This window comes from Microtus pennsylvanicus, chromosome 8, assembly GCF_037038515.1.
Source record: "Microtus pennsylvanicus isolate mMicPen1 chromosome 8, mMicPen1.hap1, whole genome shotgun sequence".
NCBI lineage: Eukaryota > Metazoa > Chordata > Mammalia > Rodentia > Cricetidae > Microtus > Microtus pennsylvanicus.
Window position 1 is genome coordinate 83181640 of NC_134586.1, and position 22003 is coordinate 83203642.

General features: G+C 35.7%; 1 protein-coding gene across 2 annotated transcripts in view; it reads right to left on the bottom strand.

The window, feature by feature from the left end:
- The window catches only part of Ccser1 (coiled-coil serine rich protein 1), a 1132558-nt gene that overhangs the window by 909877 nt on the left and 200678 nt on the right, over positions 1 to 22003 (bottom strand). For both annotated transcript variants that reach the window (XM_075983940.1, XM_075983941.1), the window contains exon 4: positions 19877 to 19970. In XM_075983940.1, coding sequence (XP_075840055.1) covers positions 19877 to 19970 — 94 coding nt within the window. The remainder of the gene's footprint in view (positions 1 to 19876; positions 19971 to 22003) is intronic.

A 22003-nucleotide genomic window follows, 5' to 3' on the forward strand; every position in this document is an offset into this window, starting at 1 on the left:
CTACCTTTTGGTCCTTGTACCCTGGGATGGATAGCTAGAACTGACGCCAAGTTTTCATCTGAATCCCATACAGGCATTAAATAAACAAACAAACAAGGGATAATTAAAAAAACTTGATTATAAAGTATGAAGATTTCTCTAATGTCTTCACACATAAAATAATGTATTGTCTTATTTCATAAAGTGTGATTAGGTCTTATTTCATAACAGATTCCTACTCCTGTCTCACATACTGTACATGAAGCTCTCATGGGAAGCACACTACCTTTCTGCATTCCTTTCAGAGCTTTGCTAAACATGTTTGCTGAAATCATGTGGCATACAGAACAATAATATAAAATGAAAAGTTATTTAATTTTGAATCCTACTGCTGTTGTTTGTCAATATGATGAATATTTATTTTACTGATAAAAATGTTTTTCACACTGTATATTCTGAGCTACGAGTCTGTTCATGTAATTTAAAGCATATCCTGAGCTAATTCCTGTTCCCAGAAATATTCCCAGGAGGAGTTTAGCATTGTCTGCACATACTTTTATGACAGTATTTTACAAATGCCAATGGTTATATCAAATACTCTTCACAGATACTTTTATACAATGTTAGTAATAAAACAGTAAGGTATAATAGCACCATATTTTGAAGAAGTAATGAATATTTATACCCTTAAGCATTTATATCTCATATTACATATAATTATGAAGGTTGTCCTTTCCTTATGAAACAAGCGACTGCTCTGATCAAGAGAATTGTTCTATGAGATGAAATTTAACACATCTACCACTGACCAAAGCTTTTGTATATAAACCCATCATCCTTCACTTTTGCAATACCATAGAAGTCTTCACAACGGCAACGTTTGCTTTCTTTTTATCAATATTTCAGTCTACACGTCAGCATCTTGAAATGTGATGACTAGACAGTATTTTGAGAGATTTTTCTCCATTTTAAATATTTACATATTTAACCTTTAGAGTAGTTTACTGTTCTATGAGAAAGTTGTGAAGATAGTGCAGGGATCTCTTAACAAGTCCCCTGTACTCACCAGTTTCTTCTCCTTAACATCTTGTGATGTACACGGTGCTATGTTTGTGATGACTAGTAAACAGCACTCATTTTCTATTTTTATAGAATGAATGGCTTGTTCAGACATGCTTACAAGAAGCATTATAAATGTTTCTAAAAGATATTTATCCATAGAATTTTATTTATTTTTCAAAAGAATTTAAGTATGTGCTTTGGGTTATTAATTTTCAATTTTTCATAAGCTAGGCAACTTTCTGAGTGATTTTTATATGGAAAGATGTTTAAATCATATTGAGCGTAAGACAGTTTTGCAAATGCAAGACTAAACAGTGTCTGTCGCTGCATACTTGGAGTTCTTTGGGCATTTCTCCCTGGTCCATTTTTTGCTGATGTAACAGAATACCAAAGAGTGAACAAGTAATGAAGACTAGTCTTTATTTACTGTTGCAGTTGGGGAAGTCCAAATACAAGCAGCAGCATTTTGCCACATTGGGCTCTTCCTCCTGTATCTGCAGCAACCATGAAAATGGGAAACTAGAATAAGCTAACTAAACATGGAATGTTTATAAGGGTGTTTGTGCAATGAAAAAATGAGGAGCCTAGCTGTCCCATGAGGGCAACACGTGCATATTTGGGGAGCATACACATCCCATTGTGTATCTATAGCACTTCCTACAAAAGTCAAGTATTCTAATCTCGAAACAGGCTTTAAGACCAGGAAGTACACAAAACTTACCAAGTTCAGGATTAGACAACTCAGAAAGTATCAGGAATACCTGACACTTAGAATTCACAGGGCACTTCGGAAAGGCTCTATAAGCAGTAAAAATACCTAGACAAAGACGATTTTGACCCATCAACCTTCCTGTAATTCATGCTCTGGATATGAAGCTTTCATGATATAGTGGGCTTATTGGTCACACAGCTGCATATTTCCATAAGGAGTCCTTCACCTACACTCCTGGAAGTAACCCCAGTAAGATCATTGGTTCACTAAACAGCAGTTTGGTGAAATCTTACTTTGGTCCATTTTCAGTGACCAACCTGGTGTGAACAGGCATTTGATCACATTCCTCCAGACAAAGCCACACAATACCACCCAAAGCTGACTTAGTACTAAGTTCAGCTGCCAAACATATGAGGATGAACTCAAATGCCTAGGAGGGGACTGTGTTAATGGATTATTAAGATTAATAAGAAGCACATGTTAAAGTAAATACACATGATATAATTATCGCTCTTAGGAAAACACACTCGTTGGCTGTGAACTTGGTTCGCAATTAACAAAGCTTCAATTAAGATTCATCTTGATGTTTCAATTTTCATAATACTTTAAAAACAGGCATTTGTCCATGCAACTCAGTGACTCACTCTATGCGCCTAGTTATCTGTCCTATGGGTAGTGATGGACAGGACAAAGAAATAAGTCAGAGTTAGAGGAAAATAAGAAGGGCAGATTCTACTCTAAACATTCCAATAAATAAATTCTAAATTATTCATAACATGCAAAGCTTTTGTATGTTTGTAAATATATCCATTTTCTAAGGAGTTAGTGAAAATATAAAGACAAAAACTGAAAATCTACAGAGAGATTAGCAGTTGCATGCAGAAACAATGCTTGCCCTTAGAACCCACAGTGTCCATCTGCAAAATGAGTCAGGAAGGAACAGTCACACTCAGAGATCTACTGATATAGCAATACCACAGGTGTGCACTGACGGAAATGAGTTTCTGTTCCTCCTGGCTGTAATAAGAGCTGCATTACAAAGTAAGGCTGATTAATATTACATTCTAACCATTAATGGTATAGTTTCCTTTATTCTATAATAACACAACTTTCATCATGCCTTTAAGCTCAACATTAGCACATATAAATACATATTACTGAATATGATTACCATAAAATTTAAAATTCACTTGGAATTTCAGATCTGCATTTAATAATGTGTATTTTCTCTCACAATAACAGAGTCAGAAAGAAATAATCTTGCTTAAAATGTTGTTTACATCACATTCTTTCTGTTAGGACTGTAATAACACCCAATAAAAATCATAACTCTGCCTATAGATGTACTCACTAGAGCAGTATAGATATTTAAAGGATCAAGCAGAAAGGCTTTGTCACATATTGGCTATGCTGGTAACCCCTCAATAAATTTAACATTCTTGAGCATGCAAGAACATTTATTTATTAAAACATATCTAAAAGATTAGCTCACATCTCACTAAATCATATTCTGTGCATCAATACCTAGATGATAATGGGGCAAGTTACTCATTGATTCTTTCATTTAAAATATATATTTTAGTTAAAACATAATCACATCACTTCCTCCACTCCTCCTTCCTCTATCTCATCCCATGCACCCCTCAAACACTCGTTCAGATTGATAGTTTCTTTCTCTTTTAATATTATTAGTACAGACACACACATGAATGTTGAGTGAGTTCATTTCTGCTGTTTGTGTGGATATTGTTTCCAAGAAGACCAATCTGTTTGGACAAACAATCAGGGGCTCATCCCTGAGAGAGGCTAATTCTCCCTCTCTCTCAGCAATCATTAGTGGCTTAGAGTTCTTAGTCTATGGCGGTGGGGTGGGGGGTGGGGGTTCTGTGCAGTTTTCCCACTTCACCATTAGCATGTCCAATGATATGCCATTCTTCAGGTCTTGTTTCTGTAGCCTTTTCCAGAAGATAGGCTCACAGTAGGCTTCCTGGTCCTCTGCCTCTCACGCACTGATTCTACATTCCTCATATAATATACAGCACTATATTAGAATAACCTTAACTACACATCCTCTTGGAAAATATGATTTTTAAATACACCAATATTTTTGACTAATTCTTCGATGTCTGTTACAGAGCAATCAAAAACCTAGATGATTGAACTAGGAGTCACCACAGGGAAATAAATGTTTTGCTAATCAACACAGTTAAATGTCCTTCAACATTTAAAAATTGGATGCTGTGCTTAAAAGGAAAACTGTCTTTCATAATTACCCGCTTTTAAGGATACCTACCTAATTTCTTTGTTCCCTGCAGATATATCACATTCTTATCTTCTAAAATACTTGAATGAAAGCCAGGCAGTGGTGGTGCACGCCTTTAATCCCAGCACTCGGGAGGCAGAGGCAGGGGGATCTCTGTGAGTTCGAGGCCAGCCTGGTCTACAAGAGCTAGTTCCAGGACAGGAACCAAATGCTATGGAGAAACCCTGTCTCGAAAAAAAAAAAAACAAACAAACTTGAGTGGGTGTTTTTAATGAATTATATGAAAATATACATTTTCACTGTAAGAATTTTAGCACAATTCAATAGCAATTCTACTAGAAGCATAAGCTTAGTGTTTTTTGTTTTGTTTTGTCTTTTGATGTGGGGGTCCCCTCTGTGGGTCGTATTTACCATTAATGAATAAAGAAATTGCTTTGAACATGTAGCAAGGCAGAATTTAGGTAGGCAGGGAAAGCTAGACTGAATGCTGGGAGAAAGAAGGACAGAGTCAGAGAGAAGTCATGGAGCTGCCAGAGACAGATGTGCTGAAACTTTTCAGGTAGGCCATGACATTGTGGTGATGAACAGGTTACTTGAAATTGATTAAATTAAGATGTAAGAGTAAGCCAATAAGAACCTAGAGCTAATGGGTCAAACAGTGTTTTAATTAATATAGTTTCTGTGTGGTTAATTTGGTTCTAGGCAGCTGGGACGAAAACTTATTGCCAGATTTCAGTCATAGAACTGCTGGTAATTGTCTTACTTATGGTTACTATTACTGTAATAAAACACCATGACCAAAGTAAGTTGAGGAGGAAAGGGTTTATTTGTCTTTCGCTTCCATATCACTGTTCATCACTGAAGGACAGGAACTCACACAAGGAAATAAACTGGAAACAAGAACTGATGCGGAGGTCCCTCCCTTTCCCTTTTCTCCCTCTCTCTCCCTCCCTTTCCCCCCAACCCCACACCACTATCCCACCCACTTATCAATTCCTTAGAGGGAGTAAGGTCTCCCTTGGGGAGTCAACAAAGTCTAGCATACCAAGTTGAGGCAGGATCAAGTCAATGCCCCACCACCACCACATATCAAGGCTAAGCAAGGCATCCCACCATAAGGAATGGGCTCCAAAAAGACCATTCATGCACCTGGAATAAGTCCTGCTGGCAATTCCAGTGACCTCCCAACAGAACTCAAAACCACAAGCCCAGGGATGGCATAACTCACATGGGCTGGGCCCCCATTGATCACTAAATAAGGAAATACCCTACATGCTAGCCTACAGCTTAACTTTATGGGTGATTTTCTCAGTTGTGGATCCCTCCTCTCCAATTACTCTAGCGTGGGTCAAGCTAACATAAAATTAATCAACACAGTAATGGTTCATGAGTTTATAGTTATTCTCATAGTTCAAACAGAGTCAAATATCTCAGGACAAGTTCTCTCTCTAGTCATTCAAATGTTTAAAATTTAGTATTTTATTTCATGCTAAGTTTTGCTTGCTAGGCTTAAACACATAAAGAGCAAAGCCCATGTGCATGCTTACACACGTGAAGAGCAAAGGCCGTGCATGCTTACACCCTGCACACTCTGTCTTCAAAGTACTGGAGAGCAACATGCTTCAGATTCTGAATAACTTTAGTTCTTAAAATATGTACATAGACTAAATTGGCTAGTCACCACTCATTCAAAGTTCCATTTAAAGTTGAAAGAATTCAGATTTCTATTTTCTGACTGGATGTCTTGAGCTATATTTAAAAAGACACGAAAGAAAGACACAATGGATTACAGGATTAAAAATGGCATGCACACTACCTAAGGACTCCGTTTTGTCAGTCTCACACTGCTCTGTTGCCTTTCAACTATACATTGGCATTTCTTCAGTGTTTTCCTTCCATTTATCGCCAATGATAGACTACTGCCCCCTGTCGGTCTTTATTGTATTTTCTCTTCTAGGCTTTCAAGCATGTTACAGATCACAGAAAAATGTCTTCCCCTCAATATAGCTATTTAATCCTTTTAATCATTAACTAGTATAATACTTAATTTTTTTCAAAAGGTAAATGTGAATTCTTCAAATGGATTACAGATGTTTACACTTCCTTTAGCATGATGCTACGTGGTACGGGAAGGAGACTGTACCTGAGAATCATCACTGGAAGCACCTCAAACTGAAGCAGGAGACTACGTCATTCAGCCTGTACATCAGAGCATACTGGGCTTCCTGGAAGCTCTCTGATTCCTTATGCTCTTTTTCTTCTAGGGTTTAACTCCCATAATTATCTCACCCAAACCCTACTTATCCTTCCTGTGAAAGCTCAGACATTCACCATGACATCATCAAATATGCTAGCTCCTCCCAGGTCCCACTGGCATTTCTTCATTAACACCTGTTTTAAATAATAAGTACACCTTAGAGTCTTTGCTAGCTGACTCATGTTTGGTAAAATAAGCCTTCAATAAATATTTACTAGCAGTCAAGTTGAATGTGTAGCAAAAGTGAAAGTATTGAAGCATGAGAGCTTTGTTAGCTGTTAATGAAATTGGATTTTCTAATGAAGATAATGGGCATATTGACGTTTACATAGGTCCAGGATTAAGATCACTTTAGCGTGTCAGCCCATCTTGTGAGCAATATGGAGAAAGGATTAGTGGAGGTTAAGCTAGTAATGAAAAGCTCAGATGTACAGAGATTGAGACTAGATTATTCTTCTAGCAGCTATCTGGGAAATCACTTTGAAGAGCCCTGCTTTGGGTGACAAGGGCTCTACTAAACAATAAAAATGACCCACAGACCATCTCAAAAGCCAGTTCCTCAGCTGAGTTTCCTCTTACTGGGTAAATTCAGATGCCAACTGAAGATAAACTATGACACAAATTGGTGGCAGCTTCTATTTTTGTTTTCATTAGAACATTTTTATAATTGTTTACCACAAATAATATCTACTTTAATAATGTGCTGACCTAGACATGAAGAAATGGACCAATGTTACTCTTAGGGCCAGGATGCCATGAACATTTTTTAGTGCATGTGACTCCACAAACGTCTCACCCAGGGAAAAAGACAAAAGCCAGTTTCCATCTCATCATCTTCAAGTACAGGTAGAGTCACAAGGATGGCCACTTTAAATCATTATTGAGATAACATTCCTATAAAGCCTATCATTCTCAGGGTACCAGCATACAGTACATTGAATAAAATTTTAGAATACTTTTGTACAGAAACAATTTCATCTCTGCATCAGAAAATGTACTTGAGACATCTGCAGCTGATACTTCTACATTCCTACCCCCCAACCGAGAGAATCCTTCCTAAAGCAAACTGTGAGAATGTTGGAGGAGGAATACATGCTTATTTTCTGCACTCCACAGCGGAGAAGGGATCTGCTTTAATGTAACTCTCCTGATGCCCAGCATGGAGCAGACAAACCCTTATATTGTCTGTGTGTGTCTACAGAAATGGAAATACCATTTATTGTTTTTCCCTGTGAAGGGATCTAGTATAGAGCGCATTCGGTAGAAAGAAAAGAAAAAACTAAACTAGGTACGCTTAAGGTAATGTACAGGAAACTTGTCACATGATGGTAACAAGCTAATTGTGAAAAGCAGACTTGGCTAAAGTTAAAGGCATGGTCCTCCTGGCCCTCTCATTAGGAATACTCGGACTTGACTTCAAGGCATCAACATCACCTACCTACATCCTTATTCTTAGAGCACGATTTAACTATTCTAAATAATGAGTTTTTTATTATAGACCTGTTCCTAAAGACCTATCAATTCTTTGATAAGAAAGCTTCAAATTACATTTTATACCTTATTTTAAGCCCTCCACTTGTTGCTTACATCAATGCTGCCACAACCATTAAATCATAATATTTACCAAATCCTACTGAAGTCCCACAATTAAAACATCTCTATCAAGGAACCTTCAAAGTTTTAACGTTTCCTTTTCTTCTAAAAAATCTATCAAATTCAGCAGTACTGGCATTTTCCTATCAATAAATAACATCTGAGCTTTGTCTTATCAAATGGTGGCAGCTCAGTACTTGAGAGCAATATTGTTGCATTTACTAGAATGACTAACATTCCCAAACCATTCTGATGTGGCTTCAACTTCCACCCTAGAATGGGTAGACACAAAGGAAGCAGTCTTCATGAAACCAAGAAATACCAAAAGTCAGTGTAAATTTTTGGACAATTTTATGAATAAAATTAATATAGAGCCAAATTAAAGAGGAATGATTCTTTTATAGGACCTCAAAACATTATCAAATAAAACTTTATAATTTGAGGAAGAGGAAGTGACTTTTCATGGTGACAATCACAACTGAATTTCTGTAATTGTGTCAATGTTAATGATTACTTCTCGCTTTTCATACCCCAGGCATGACTGAAAATTATGTTTCTTATTGGGAACAATTTTAAATATATAAATATTATATTCATTCAAAAATACCAGAATTTGTTTTCTTAATTGAATATTCATTTGTAAAGTTAACAGTTGTTGTTGTCATCATTCAAGATATTGTATGGGAATGTCACCACATAATTTTGAGAAACTGCGAGACACATATTTTCTGTTTAATTGCTTCAGGAAACAAAAAACAAAAACAAAGACAAAAAGCCACCAAATGGAAGAAATTGGAAGAAACATGAAGGTTTTTATCCCCAAATTCCCATCCTGTGAGGACATTATTCTGTGACTTGAGCCAGGTGCATGTTAGAAAGTTTGATAGTTAAAATGAGAATTAAAAGCAACGTATAAAATTATCAAACTAATTATTACTGTAGTTGATTAAGCAAATAAAATAAGCAAAACTCAGATCAATTTTAATGCATGCCTTTAAATTACATATCACTGTCCATGATATAATCTTGTGGTTAAGTGAAAGGACCCTCTTATGTTCTATCAGTACAGTATAAAGTGCTCTTTTCACAGAGTTGATAATCAGAAAGCTCATCACAAAGCAATCCTTATATCTAGCTAAGATCTGTAAGATCTTGGGGAGCATGAAGGGAAAATGCAGAAAATATTAAACATACTTAAAATATACCCATGTATTTGTGATGTAAAATCTTTATGAAATGACACTCTGGAAAACTGAAGTTATGAAGAACTGAGGACATTTCCATTTAGTATGTAAATAGTATGTCAAAGTTTAGATTGGTGTAATTGTAAGATTAATTGTACAGGCCTATATCGCATCAACTTACAAAATTTTTTTTGTTGTTGTTGTTTTTTCTCATGATTCAGAGCTATCATAACAATATTCACAGGAATAGGAGCTGCACACTACAGTGTCGTAAACCCCGACCCTGCTGGTGTGGATAGAGATGTTTGTTTCCACATTAAATGGCCCCATGCTGTTCTGCTCCATGACTTTGTCAATTGTTGCACAGCTCTTTGCCTTCCCCTACATTTTAGCTAATGATCCTTATTTTTCACAGTCAGCATGCCTACTTGAAATACCCACTTCCTTTTAAGATGCAACTCTGACTTTCAGTGACCTTGGAAAATGTGTAACCCAGTGTATTAGAATTGTATGTGAAATGAGATGCGGCAAAAGCTGGAAAGAGTTGAGAAGAACCCTGCATGTAATGATAATATCTCAGTGAATGTTGACAGGAGAAGTTTTTAACCTCCAAGTATGTTCTTCTTCCACTGTATGTGGGTCATGTTATCACCTACTGCAGAGATAGCATGATAATTTGATGAGATAACATATTTGAAAACCTCGTAAAACTATGAGGTTGAATACAAATGCACCACAGGGTTTCTATCAGCATTATCAGAACAAGATTGCCATCTAATGGCAACCAGGCAGTCACTAGTGCCCAAACTCAGAGCCCAAGTGAAAAGGGAACAAAGCCAGTGGATGAGACCTCAAAGTGACAACTCATGTCTCAGCTGCACATTTTCTAAGTGCTATGAAAACAGTACATTTCCGGAAACCTATTACAGTTGCTCCTTGTAGCAACTCAATATGACTGGGAACTTTTATATACTGCAAAGAAGAAGTATAAATTACCACTCGCAAAGCTGTAATTTAACTCATTTAACCTTTCATCAAGTTCCTAATTCTTTAATCCTGACCAAAAAGTTATTTTAAATCTCCATTCACTCAATCCTAAGAAAGTACATATGATGTCTTGTGAAAATACTGGAAGATTAAATGAGACAGCAGAAAGTGCTAGTATTTATATCGCAAACAAAGGTCAAAAGGATCGTGTCTAATTGGGCACTTTGCACAATGCCTGTCATGCATCTGATGTGCTCAGTTTCTCTGTTGGAATCAAAGGGAAACATTAAGTCAAAATTCTTAACTTACAGAGTTCATGGAGCAGAGCGGTTTGCAACACAAGCTTCAGTATGTTTGGGATTTTATATTTTATAGGAACTAGTTTTATTAGACAAGAGAATCCAAAACTGTTGAGTCTGACTGAGACATGTCCTTCTCATCATTTATCTATCAGGCTTCAAATTTCTTAATATGATAAGGGTGTGTCACCTTCATGAACTGACACCTAGCTCAGTAAATATTATTGTTGGAGGAGGCCACTAGTTAGTTTCCCGGCTGCTCAGTTCCAAAATAATCACACAGAAACTGTATTAATTAAATCACTGCTTGGCCCATTAGCTCTAGCTTCTTATTGGCTAACTTTTACATATAAATTTAACCCATCCACATTAATCAGTGTATTGCCTTGTGGCAATGGCTTACTGGGGAAAGTTCTGGCTTCTATCCCTGGCAGGACTACATGGCTTCTTCCTAACTCCTGCTTCTTTCTTTAAGCATTCAGTTTAGTTTTCCCCGCCTACCTCTATTCCCTGTGCAGGCCCAAGGCAGTTTCTTTATTAACCAATGGTATTCACAGCATACAGAGGGGAATCTCACATCATATTATTCAGTTTTTTATCACTATAATTTTACGTTAGTAAATAATTGACAATCAGAGTGAATTTTACATATTGTCATTTCACAATCTTAAAATTTCAGACAGTGATTTTGTTCACACAAAGAAACAGAAGAGTCATGAATTATAAATATAAAAGATGTTTGGTTTTGGTCCCTTTGAGAAAAGAACTCAGCTGAAGTTATTTTTTTAACAGGACGTTCTAACCCCAAAGTAGAATATATAACGGTAACTGCAGTATTTTTGGTATTTATTCTAACAATCTTTTTTTATGACTCCATTTACAATAGTCATGAGTTCCTCTTGCTTTTTTTTCCCTATCACCATCTTTATCAAATTCTAACATAGCCTGAAGCTATTCATCACTAATATTTTCTGGAAACACCTCAAAAATTCCTTAAGCTTATTTTACATGAATCATGTGGGGGGGGAGTGGGCAGGTGTGGGTGGATAGGTATTGTGCTTAGTTGCAGCCACAACTAAGAATCAAGGAAAATAATGGAAAAGAAGGCAGAAAGTTCCAGAGGACCAAGATGCCTGATGTAAGATAGTGTCTCCCAGATGTGACAGGAAAGCAGAACACACGAAGTCTCAAAACTATAGTTATCTAAACAAAACCTGCATAATTTGATCACACCAGTTAACATACCAATGTGGATAGAAAAAAGTTTCACGGGCTGGAAAGATGGCTCAGAAGTTAAGAGCACTGGCTATTCTTCCAGAGGTTCTAGTTCAATTCCCAGAAACCACATGATGGCTCGCAACCATCTGTAATAAGATCTGGTGCCCTCTTCTTGCCTGCAGACATACATACAAGCAGAACACTGTATACATAATAAATAAATAAATCTTTAAAAAAAAAGTTTAACAAGGCCCCACCTCTAGATGGAAAGCTACAAACAATGAATGGCGGCTGAGAGAGGAACACAGTTTTCTCCAGGGATGAGCCCTGGATAGACTAGCTGATCCCAAATAGTCAGCCCTGCATGCATGTACAAGTGAGCAACAGTACATGGACTTCAGTAAATTAAGCCTGTTTATCCTTACATTATCTATCTATCATCTATCTTTCTATCCATTTATGTGTCTATGTATGTATGTATCTATCACCAATCTATCATCTACCTATGTATATTACACATCTATCTATCTGTCTATCTATCTCTCTATATATATTACAGTAAATATTATGGAAGAGGTCATGAGAGAATGTAAGAATGAAAAAGTTGAAAGGGGAAAATTATGAGTGGAAATAATTTAGACATAGTGTGTTTAATCATGTATAAAATAAATTTTTATTAGCAAAAATAAAAATAAATATATAAATATCTGAAAAAGATTTTCGGTGCCTTGAAATCAGATATATCTGAGTCAGGATTCCATTTCTGCCATAGTGAATCTTGTTCTACATTTGTGACATGTTATGATTCTATTCATCTAAAAAAATCAGCCTGACTAATTAGTTGACTGAGGCCTGTTTTGATGCAAAGTGTCTTGCTTTCTAGGTTGTACAGACTAAAGCAGGAACCCAATACAGTTTGATTCTACTTCTTTGGGATTTAGATAATTTTAATCTTTGTAAATACCATATTTTTTCAGGGCCCTTGAGTTTTGAATAATTCATTACTATTATAAGTTATTTCAGAATATGTTTTCTACTTTAAACATAATTTTCTTACTTTTAAAACGCTCAGTGATGAGTTGGTAGTATTAAAAAATTAATCAATTAAGACATGTTGCTTTAGAAAAAAAAGCACATTTCTTTACATTTAATCAGTCCAATTAAACAGCTGAAAACTTTTCCCCTGGACATTACTTGTCCCAATACTGTACAGCCTAATTAGAATAGCAGTGTATCTGATAAAGAACACATTTCTGTTTTAAATACTGTAAACACTAGGAACTAAGTTCATAAATGTTAAAAAGCAACCTGTATTGTTGCCATGCATTGCCATTGGTCTTTACCACTTAAAGATAAGTTACTTATTTGAAAATAGATTTAAGTTATTTAATTTTCTCTGATTAAAAGAATGCAATAGGTGGATGACTGAGTAAAGACAAACTTTATTACTTGTGTTATTTATTTTACATTTGCTTCTGAAGTACTCAGGGCAGTATTGGTGTATGTCTACATGCAAATAGAGGTAATGGCCCAGCAATACCAATTAGAAATTAATTAGGTAGTTGCTAAATATTTGGAATTTGATGAGGAAGCATTATAAAAATTCTTCAGTGAGTTAGGAATTCCTCCTGTGCCTATTAATTAAGAAGGTAATTTTGTTATTAATTTTTAATGGGTAAAAGCACAGCAGAGATGAGATGAAACCCTGGTGGTTTTGCTAATATGAATGGCAATGTATAAAGAATTGCAACAACATTGACATAAGAATATTATAAAAGTCAACTGCAAATTAGTAGGGATTATGGTGTATCTGGATCAAAAGAAGTGGGCCTAGGGTATCTTTAATTAGATTGTACAAAACTCAGAAACTTACGCAACTTAACTGTGGAGATATAATTTGGAAGTTAATAAATAGACATATCAAACTATGCCATTTGAATGACAGCGTTCCTCAAAAAAGCCATAAACTACCTAAGAAAAAAAACACAGTACCAAACATGAGAAACCTCTATTTGAGTTGTTAGTCAAGGTACTCCAAGTTAGTCCCCCAAACAGCGGAAGCTATAGCTGTTGCACTTGGATGACTCTCATAGGTTGAAGATTAAGTCCCTATTTGTGAAACCTGCACATTTAGGACACAGGGCTCATATTATTCCAGCTAACATTATAGACTCTTTCCTGTGGTCTAGATTCCCCAGTAACATGAAGTACTATGCAAGCAGACAGAAGAAAGAAGTAGTTAGTAATCTTAGGTGACTATAAGTTCTGTGAACGACAACAAGGACCGCTGGGCAGGATATTACTAAGGGTGAAATAGTGATACTCATGGGTTGGTGATGATCAACAAGTATCTAATTATACTAAAGACCCACTCAACAGGAGGGAAGCCAGCTCTCATCCTACACAGAACCCTAGCAAACTATCTGGAGCTAGTGAGACCATGGATCTTATAAGAAACCTGCAATTGCCACTTTGCTAGAACAGCATACTTTCTAATTACGTTATAAAACTTATTCTTATACCTACAGATACGCCAGCTCACAGTCCTCATCAAAGACCCTTCTCTTTACAGCAAATGGAGACTTAGTTACTTTTCTGTTTTGGGAAAGAGACAATACGGCTAAAGCAGCTATAAAAGAAAGCATTTAATTGGGAGTTTGATCACAGTTTCAGAGGGTAAGTCCACGACAATCATGGCAGGGAGCTTGGGTTCAGGGACAGGGCTGGAGTAAGACCTGGGAGCTTACATATTGAAACAATAACCGCAAGACTGAGGGAAAGGGGAGGGGAGGTAGCATGCTAACTGGAAATGGAATGGCCTTTTCAAACTTCAAAGCCCTCCCCCCAGTGATTGTCTTCCTCCAACAAGGCCACACTTTCTAACCCTTCCTAAATGCATTCAACTGTTAAATATATGCATCTAGGGCTACCATTAAGTCCACCACAGAGACCATTATAAAACTCACAACTGGACACAATGCAGAGCACAAATGCTTGTGGGGTCCTCAGGCTCAGCAGATATGTCTGCATTATAACTCCCACACATAAAGGAAAAGGGAATATCAAGTTGTACATGCTAAGTACATGCTTAGTTGGGGCTGAGCAAGTCAGAGTCACTCATTCTATGCATTTAAAACAGTTGCTGATCTCTGTAATAAGTTTCCATGTGTTACAAAAGGACATATATTTGATACCAGAGAAGAGCTAAACTTATCTTTGAGTATGAAGGTACCTATTCAGAAAGATGTTAGATGCTATTTTGATTTAGGAAAATTGTACTAATAGCTTCTTGTCTGGTGTCTCTGACTTCTCCAGCTTTGGCCAGTTGGCTAGATTTACAGTAACAGATATGAATTTTCTCCTATCAAGTTTTCCTTAAGTTTAATTATATAGTTGTTGCTTACCCAAAAATTTACATGCCACTATTGCACCACCGAAGATATACTGCTGGACTAGTTATTGTTTTGATTCATAGATTTAACAGCTGGGTAGAACATTGATTACCTTTCTCACTTGGCAGCCTACATGGCACCTTCTGATGCTATAGGACCTGCTCAGAAAAGAGGCCTGAAGATCTGTACAATCTCAATTTCCCAAATTCTATGACCAAAGAGTAGAGTGACCTCAGCAATACGGTCTTATCATCAGGTTCTAGAAGGAAACCAAGGCCAATAGCAGTGGCCTATGTTGTTCTGAAAATCTTTTGGACTTTCTTTCCTCTGCCTGATCAACATCTGGAAGGGTGGGTTCCCTTGCCCAGCACTGCGACATTTGTTCAGTAACCTATGACGTATAGAGGAAGTATTATCAGTATGTGTAGCACACCTTTACCTAAACTATATCCATTTTAAGTGAGGTATTTCTTTGAGTTGTTTTGTGTGTTTATGACTGTGTGTGTTTGCATGTATATTTTCAGGTAAGCTTTTGAAGCTATGATCCCTATTATTTTTATCCTGACTTTTAGTTTATCTGGAATGCATTCTAAAAATGCAATATGCTTTAAAAGTTTTAAGGTTAATTTGATAAAGTTCTGGCTCCCTATGAGCCTTCAGTTTCCTTCCTTAAACTTACTTATAGTTTAAGCCAACTCATGAAGACATGCTGCTTTATAATAAACAATGTTTTTAAAGTGTATGACTTTTGTGCATTGTGACATGAAATCAATACCAAAAGCAAGATAAGGGATATATTCAGTAGCTCCCAAGCCTCCTTATCACCTTCGGCACCTGTCACTCTCTTACTGGCAGCCCTTTTGCTCCTCAGACAATGATGTGGTTTGGTTTGTTTGTTTTCTGTGAATTTTGCGCTGTTTGCACTAATGGAATCCTGTGTTATTTTCGTCGGCATTTTTCACGCAACATGATTCTTCAGCAATAAATTTATGTTCTCATCCTGATCAGTATTCCAGTTTTTGCTTAATTCTTTGCTATGATGTAGATTTAGAAGAATTTATCAACCTGAGCTTTAACCTACTTGCATTTTTATTTTAAAATAAATACTTTTATACATTTTTCTCTCAGTAAAATTAATAAAAAAGAATAATGAAAAAAAATCAATAAAACAGAAACTATCAGAAAATAAAAATATATAAATTAAAGTACTATTACATTCAATAACAAGAGTAGGTTACATTAAAATTACACACTGTGATGTTTGTTGTGCATATATGTAATTCTACATTTATCACAATCAGTCTTTAATGCTGCTATTATCAACATTTTTGATCTAAGATGTTCATAATTTCTAACTGATCAGAGTATTCCCATTTTTTCTTCCCAGATGCCATAGTAAGCATCAATGTACCCCCACCCCAAGTTTCTAAAACCTAGGTGTGCTCTTTCACGCGCCCCTTATCACTTCATCAGTGTTGCTACTCCACTGACTTTCCCAGGCTGCGGTTTCCCACCAGAGTCTGCCACACTGACGACTAATGAGTGGCTGGCACAAATGCAAGGGGACTAATAGCTAAAGATGATGAATTACAGACCCTAATCTAAATTATCTGAATATATATTGTCCTATATATAAGTATTATTATAACACCCATTTAGAGAAGAAAGTTCCTTACAGTTGCCCAAGGATTACATCTGAGCAACAATTTGTCTTCCAGGATGAGGTGACAGGTGACAGCCTCAGCATCTAGTTCTCAACTGTGTCTTCTGTTCAGTGAGTCATAAGAATAACACATCACTTTTATTCCCTTAGATAAAGGGAATAGTGGGCATAACATTTTATAGAGAAAAATAATTATTCAAAGGTTAATGTTTTCCCAGAGCACATACGGGCAGCTACATCTTTGTTTAGATTTGAAGTCAGTGTTTTTCACCATGGCTGGCTGTCAAACATAACTTCTCTTCCCCAAGACTGGCACCAAACAGAACTGGACTTGTCATCTCTACATTCAATTATTTCATAAATGTTCCAGTAAACATAAAATAGAGAAAAGAATATGATTTTGTAAGTTTTAATCACAAATCCATATAAGTCTATGACTCCCTCACTCACGGTACTCATTATTCTGTGTTGATCATTAAACAATTTATCAGCTTAATATGTTCTTTTCTTCATATTTGTGGATCAAACAAGTAACTGATGTAAACATTCAGTCACACACATCTCTATAAAATATTGCATAAAATTCAAACTAAACTAGAATTTTATAAAAATTAACAAAATGGACTATAATTATGTAAGACTCAGTTAAATTATCTTCTCTCTCATTAATTCAGAATGACTTTTCAATTTTTGAACATTTATTTCAGTGATATATAACAACATTGTACATAAACTGAATTAAACTTATTTATCTTGGTAAATTCATCATTTATTCAAAATGAAAACATCCAAAGTCCTAACTTCTTATAAAGAATATATATAATTTTAAACAAATGTGCCTATGAGGGTGCCACATTATATTTAGCTGTTTTAAACTAAAATCGTCATCTTTGCCCTTCCACCATCCTGACCACCCACAGAAGAAACCCTACCATACACACTGAAGAATTCTCTGTGCCTTACCTTTGGCTTCCTATTGGCAATTGTACTTTGTCACTTAGTGCTTATTATCTTCTCATTCTACTACTTCTTACAAAAATCATTGTTCAAACTAATTTCAAAAAGTCCCAAATTAAGTTTATTTATATGATTTCTCATTACAGAAAAAGAAATATATTTAAAATTATGACTTTACAACACAGAAATTAAAACCTTTAAATAGAAATTCCTCTCATTATCTCAGAGGTATCCCATATGTATACGTGGGATTAGATTAAGGGAAGAGAGAGAAAATTAATACTTCAGGGTTGGTACTGTACTTCTCTCAGAATTGCATGATGAAGGACAGTCTGTCCTCTTGTTATATATAGTGATGCTATGGTTTAGATATACTGTCTATTCCATATCTGTACCATCCACTATAAACAATTTACCCTATAACCATACAATAGTAAATATGAATGTTTTCTTTATTGCTTTTAGTTATAATTTTTCCACTATTGAATACAAAATATGAGTCTTATTGTGAAAAATTTGAAGTGTTTAAACATTTTGTTATTGTAGACATTTAAATGAGTAATATGTAGAGAGTATTATTTTATAGTTTTCCGGTCTCACAGGTTTGGATAATAGAGATTAGACAGTTTGATCTACTGGTAAATATACTACACTATATTACGTATGTATCTATAGCAACTTAGATATTTGCTAGATGTTGATTAATTCTCCTATAAAAAAACTCCTTCCAAAGGGACACGTCCTACTATGTTCTCCTAATGTCTAACTGTTAAGGTAAAAACATATGAAGGACAGAAATTTGGAGTTATTGTCATAAAAATAATAAATTTACATTAGGAAAGGACAGCTGTGAAAACAACTGCAGGGAAAATGTTTTTTAAAAAAATCCCAAATTGATATATAATGGCAAACTAAAAGGAGGCACAAGAAAATAAAAACATCATTATGGTCTGCTTTTCAAAGTTGCAATATATTAACTGATTATAAATATTTAGTATGAACCAAACATCTCAATATAAGCCTGAGAATTAACACAGAGAATAGAATCCATGCAAGTTAGAAGTAGTAACATGAGGCACCTCATGTGCAATATTCCCAAAAGGACCCTGTAGACTCAGGCTTTATGACTTACCTTAACATTGTCGACTTTTAATGTACAAGTAATAGTGTAAGAGGTATCATTAAAAATAAGATAATACAATCTTTGCTGTCAGATACCTAAATCTGAATATAGTTAGGCCATATAAAGTATTTTGAATGAAGAAATTTTTTTGAATTTAGAGATATGCTATTTAAAATCTGACATGAATTCAAACTATTACAAATGAGGTGGATAGGTTTCCTTAGCTTATGTGATATGAGTTTAGCTATTACTCATTGTAACTGCATACATGCATTTGAGGTGTATCTATGGAATATCTATGAGTGTTATTTGTCACTCTAAGGTCTCAGATCAGCCTTGCAGTATTAGCATTAATCTCTGTTGATAAGGTATTGTGACTAAAATTTAGAATAACAAATCTAGATAACCAATAGTTACATTTGATTAAAAGTAAACCATAAAAAATGAAATGGATTCATGACAAAGTTCAGGTTGTCTGGGGACACTACAAAGGCCAGCAGATTGGCAAAGTGGTCCAAGTGTACAGGAAGAAATACGTCATCTACATTGAACGGGTGCAGCGGGAAAAGGCTAATGGCACAACTGTCCACGTGGGCATCCACCCCAGCAAGGTGGTGATCACCAGGCTAAAGCTGGACAAAGACCGAAAGAAGATCCTGGAAAGGAAAGCCAAGTCTCGACAAGTAGGAAAGGAGAAGGGCAAATACAAGGAAGAAACGATTGAGAAGATGCAGGAGTAGGGGCGTCTCATACAGTTTTCATTAAAGATTGCTTGAGTAGTAAAAAAAAAAAAAAAAGAAAGAAAGAAAGAAATGGAAACCATTGCATGGTTACCCCTTCAAACATAAAATACTAATGTTTTAAATTGGTAAGTATTTAATTTGAGCATATCTTCTTTTGAAATGATTTTTGTGTTCTGTTTGATTTCATAATGACTTCTAGCTGCATTCATGTTTCTACAACTGACTTTAAAGTCATCCAGTATAAGAAGCTAAAGTATGCAGGGTACCTAGCATGCTCCTTGCACATAGACGATGAAAGGAGAAAGAGAAGACTGGCCATGTTCCAAAGAGTGTCTAGCTTACAGTGAAAGCTGCAGCAATTAAAGCAAATTGATTAAACTGGGGTCAAATTCTTGTAGACATTTATTGGGGTCATATTGGTGTCGGTATTTAATCAACTTTTACCTGGGGGTTGAAGATTCTGTTCCTCTAAAAATTCTAAATCAAGCATCAGATCATCTTCATCCAGTTCACAGGATCCCAAATGATTTAGAACATCCTGAAAGAAAAGTAAACCTGATAAATGACAGAAAGCACAGAGGAGATAGAATAAGAATGTAAGAATAAGAGAATAGCCACATACAGTAGCCATGAAACAAAACACTCAGCAAATCTGAAATTGACTTTCATGACTTCTGAATCTACCAGTCCTATGAAATGCTTTCAGAATTTTCTAATATGTCTAACTTTTCCTACTACTTACTCCTCTTAGTTATTCATACCTGCTACAACTAAAAACATATAAGTCTTCATCTTACATTATTGTTCTGTATGTCACATAATTTCAGCAAACGTGTTTAGCAAAGCTCTGAAAGGAATGCAGAAAGGTAGCATGCTTCCTGTGAGAGTTTCATGTACAGTATGTAAGACAGGAGAAGAAATCAGTCATTAAACAAGGACCTAATCAAGTTTTTGAAATAAGAAAATAAATCCTCTATTTTGTGTGTAAAGACATTAGAGAAATCTTCATACTTTAGAACCAATTTTGAAAAGAGGTTATCTAGCTAGTCCCACAATATTTGTGTCACTAATTACACAACTTTCTTGCAAACAGGTCACTGTTGTAGATCGCAGGATTTGTAGTTAGATGAAATTGATGATTACTTTTCTCTTTCAGTAGCATGCAAAGTGTGTCTTCTATCACCATAAAGGCTAGTCAGTAAGGGGTAAAGCTTCTTATCTGGGCACCAGTTCAATAATTCCATGTTTTGTTTTGTTTTTTAGGTCAAGAAATTGTATTCATGGTACAAGCATTACAGAATATAATAAATAACTAGATATTTTAATAACTAAATATTTGGGTAACTAGAAAATTTAATAATAGGTGTAACTGATGCTCTTTTATGAAAGTATTTTTTGTAAACTTTGCCTCAGTTTTTGAAATTTAATTAGAATTCCAAGATCTTTTTTTCTCTTTATTTTATCTTTTTTTTAGTTGTTGAAAAGAAAAATTCCGCCTCCTCCCCATTTCCCATTTCCCTCCCCCTCCTCCCACACATTGCCCCCTCCCCACAGTCCCCTCCCCCTCTCCTCCTCCCCCCCTCCATTCCCCCTCCCTCTTGAGAATGTACAGCAGTCCAGATTCCCTGCCCTGCGGGAAGTCCAAAGTCCTCCCACTTCTTTCCAGGTCCAGGATGGTGAGCATCCAAACAGGCTAGGCTCCCACAAAGCCAGTTCATGTATTAGGATTGAAACCTAGTGCCATTGTCCTTGGCTTCTCATCAGCCTTCAATAATTCCATGTTTAATGACATAAGTATGCTGTTTCTTCAGCAATGGGGCTTTACCTTCAGATTATAGAGAGTTACCAATAGCCTTGGAAACAGCCTATGATGTTTGGGGTGGGGGGAATAACTTATGGGACCTCTTTGGCCAAAGACTCAACAAGATAGAACCCATTGAACTTGGTATTATAAATTGAGAAATTATCTCCCGATTATAAAATGACTTCATTTAAACTACACACACACACACACACACACACACACACACACACATATACACACACACATACACACACACACACACACAAACACAGAGGCATATTAGGAAGCTTCTGTAGTAGATTTCTAAATGGATTTTCACATAGATTTCTATATGGCTTTTCATAAGATCTTAACATAACCCACCCTATTTAATATTCCCATTCTAGTTACTAAAACTATCTATAGGTTAAACACTATCCTATTCAAAATTCTGATATAATTCGTCACAGATATTGAGAAAACAATCTTTAAGTTCATATGGAAACTCACATAAAAATAGAAAAAAAAAGGCTAGGATAGTCAAAATAATCCTCAATTCTGAATAATAAAAGGAACTACTGGTGTCATCATCCCAGGTTTCAAGTTATATATTACACAATGGTAGTAATAAAAATAGCTTTGGTATTAGTTTAAAAACAAACACATTGATCAGTGCAAGTTAATTCAAGGCCCATACATAATTTCACATGCTTATAGATACCCAATTATTTTACATAGAAACTAAAAATACATACTCCAGAAAGGACAACATCTTCAATACATGGTCC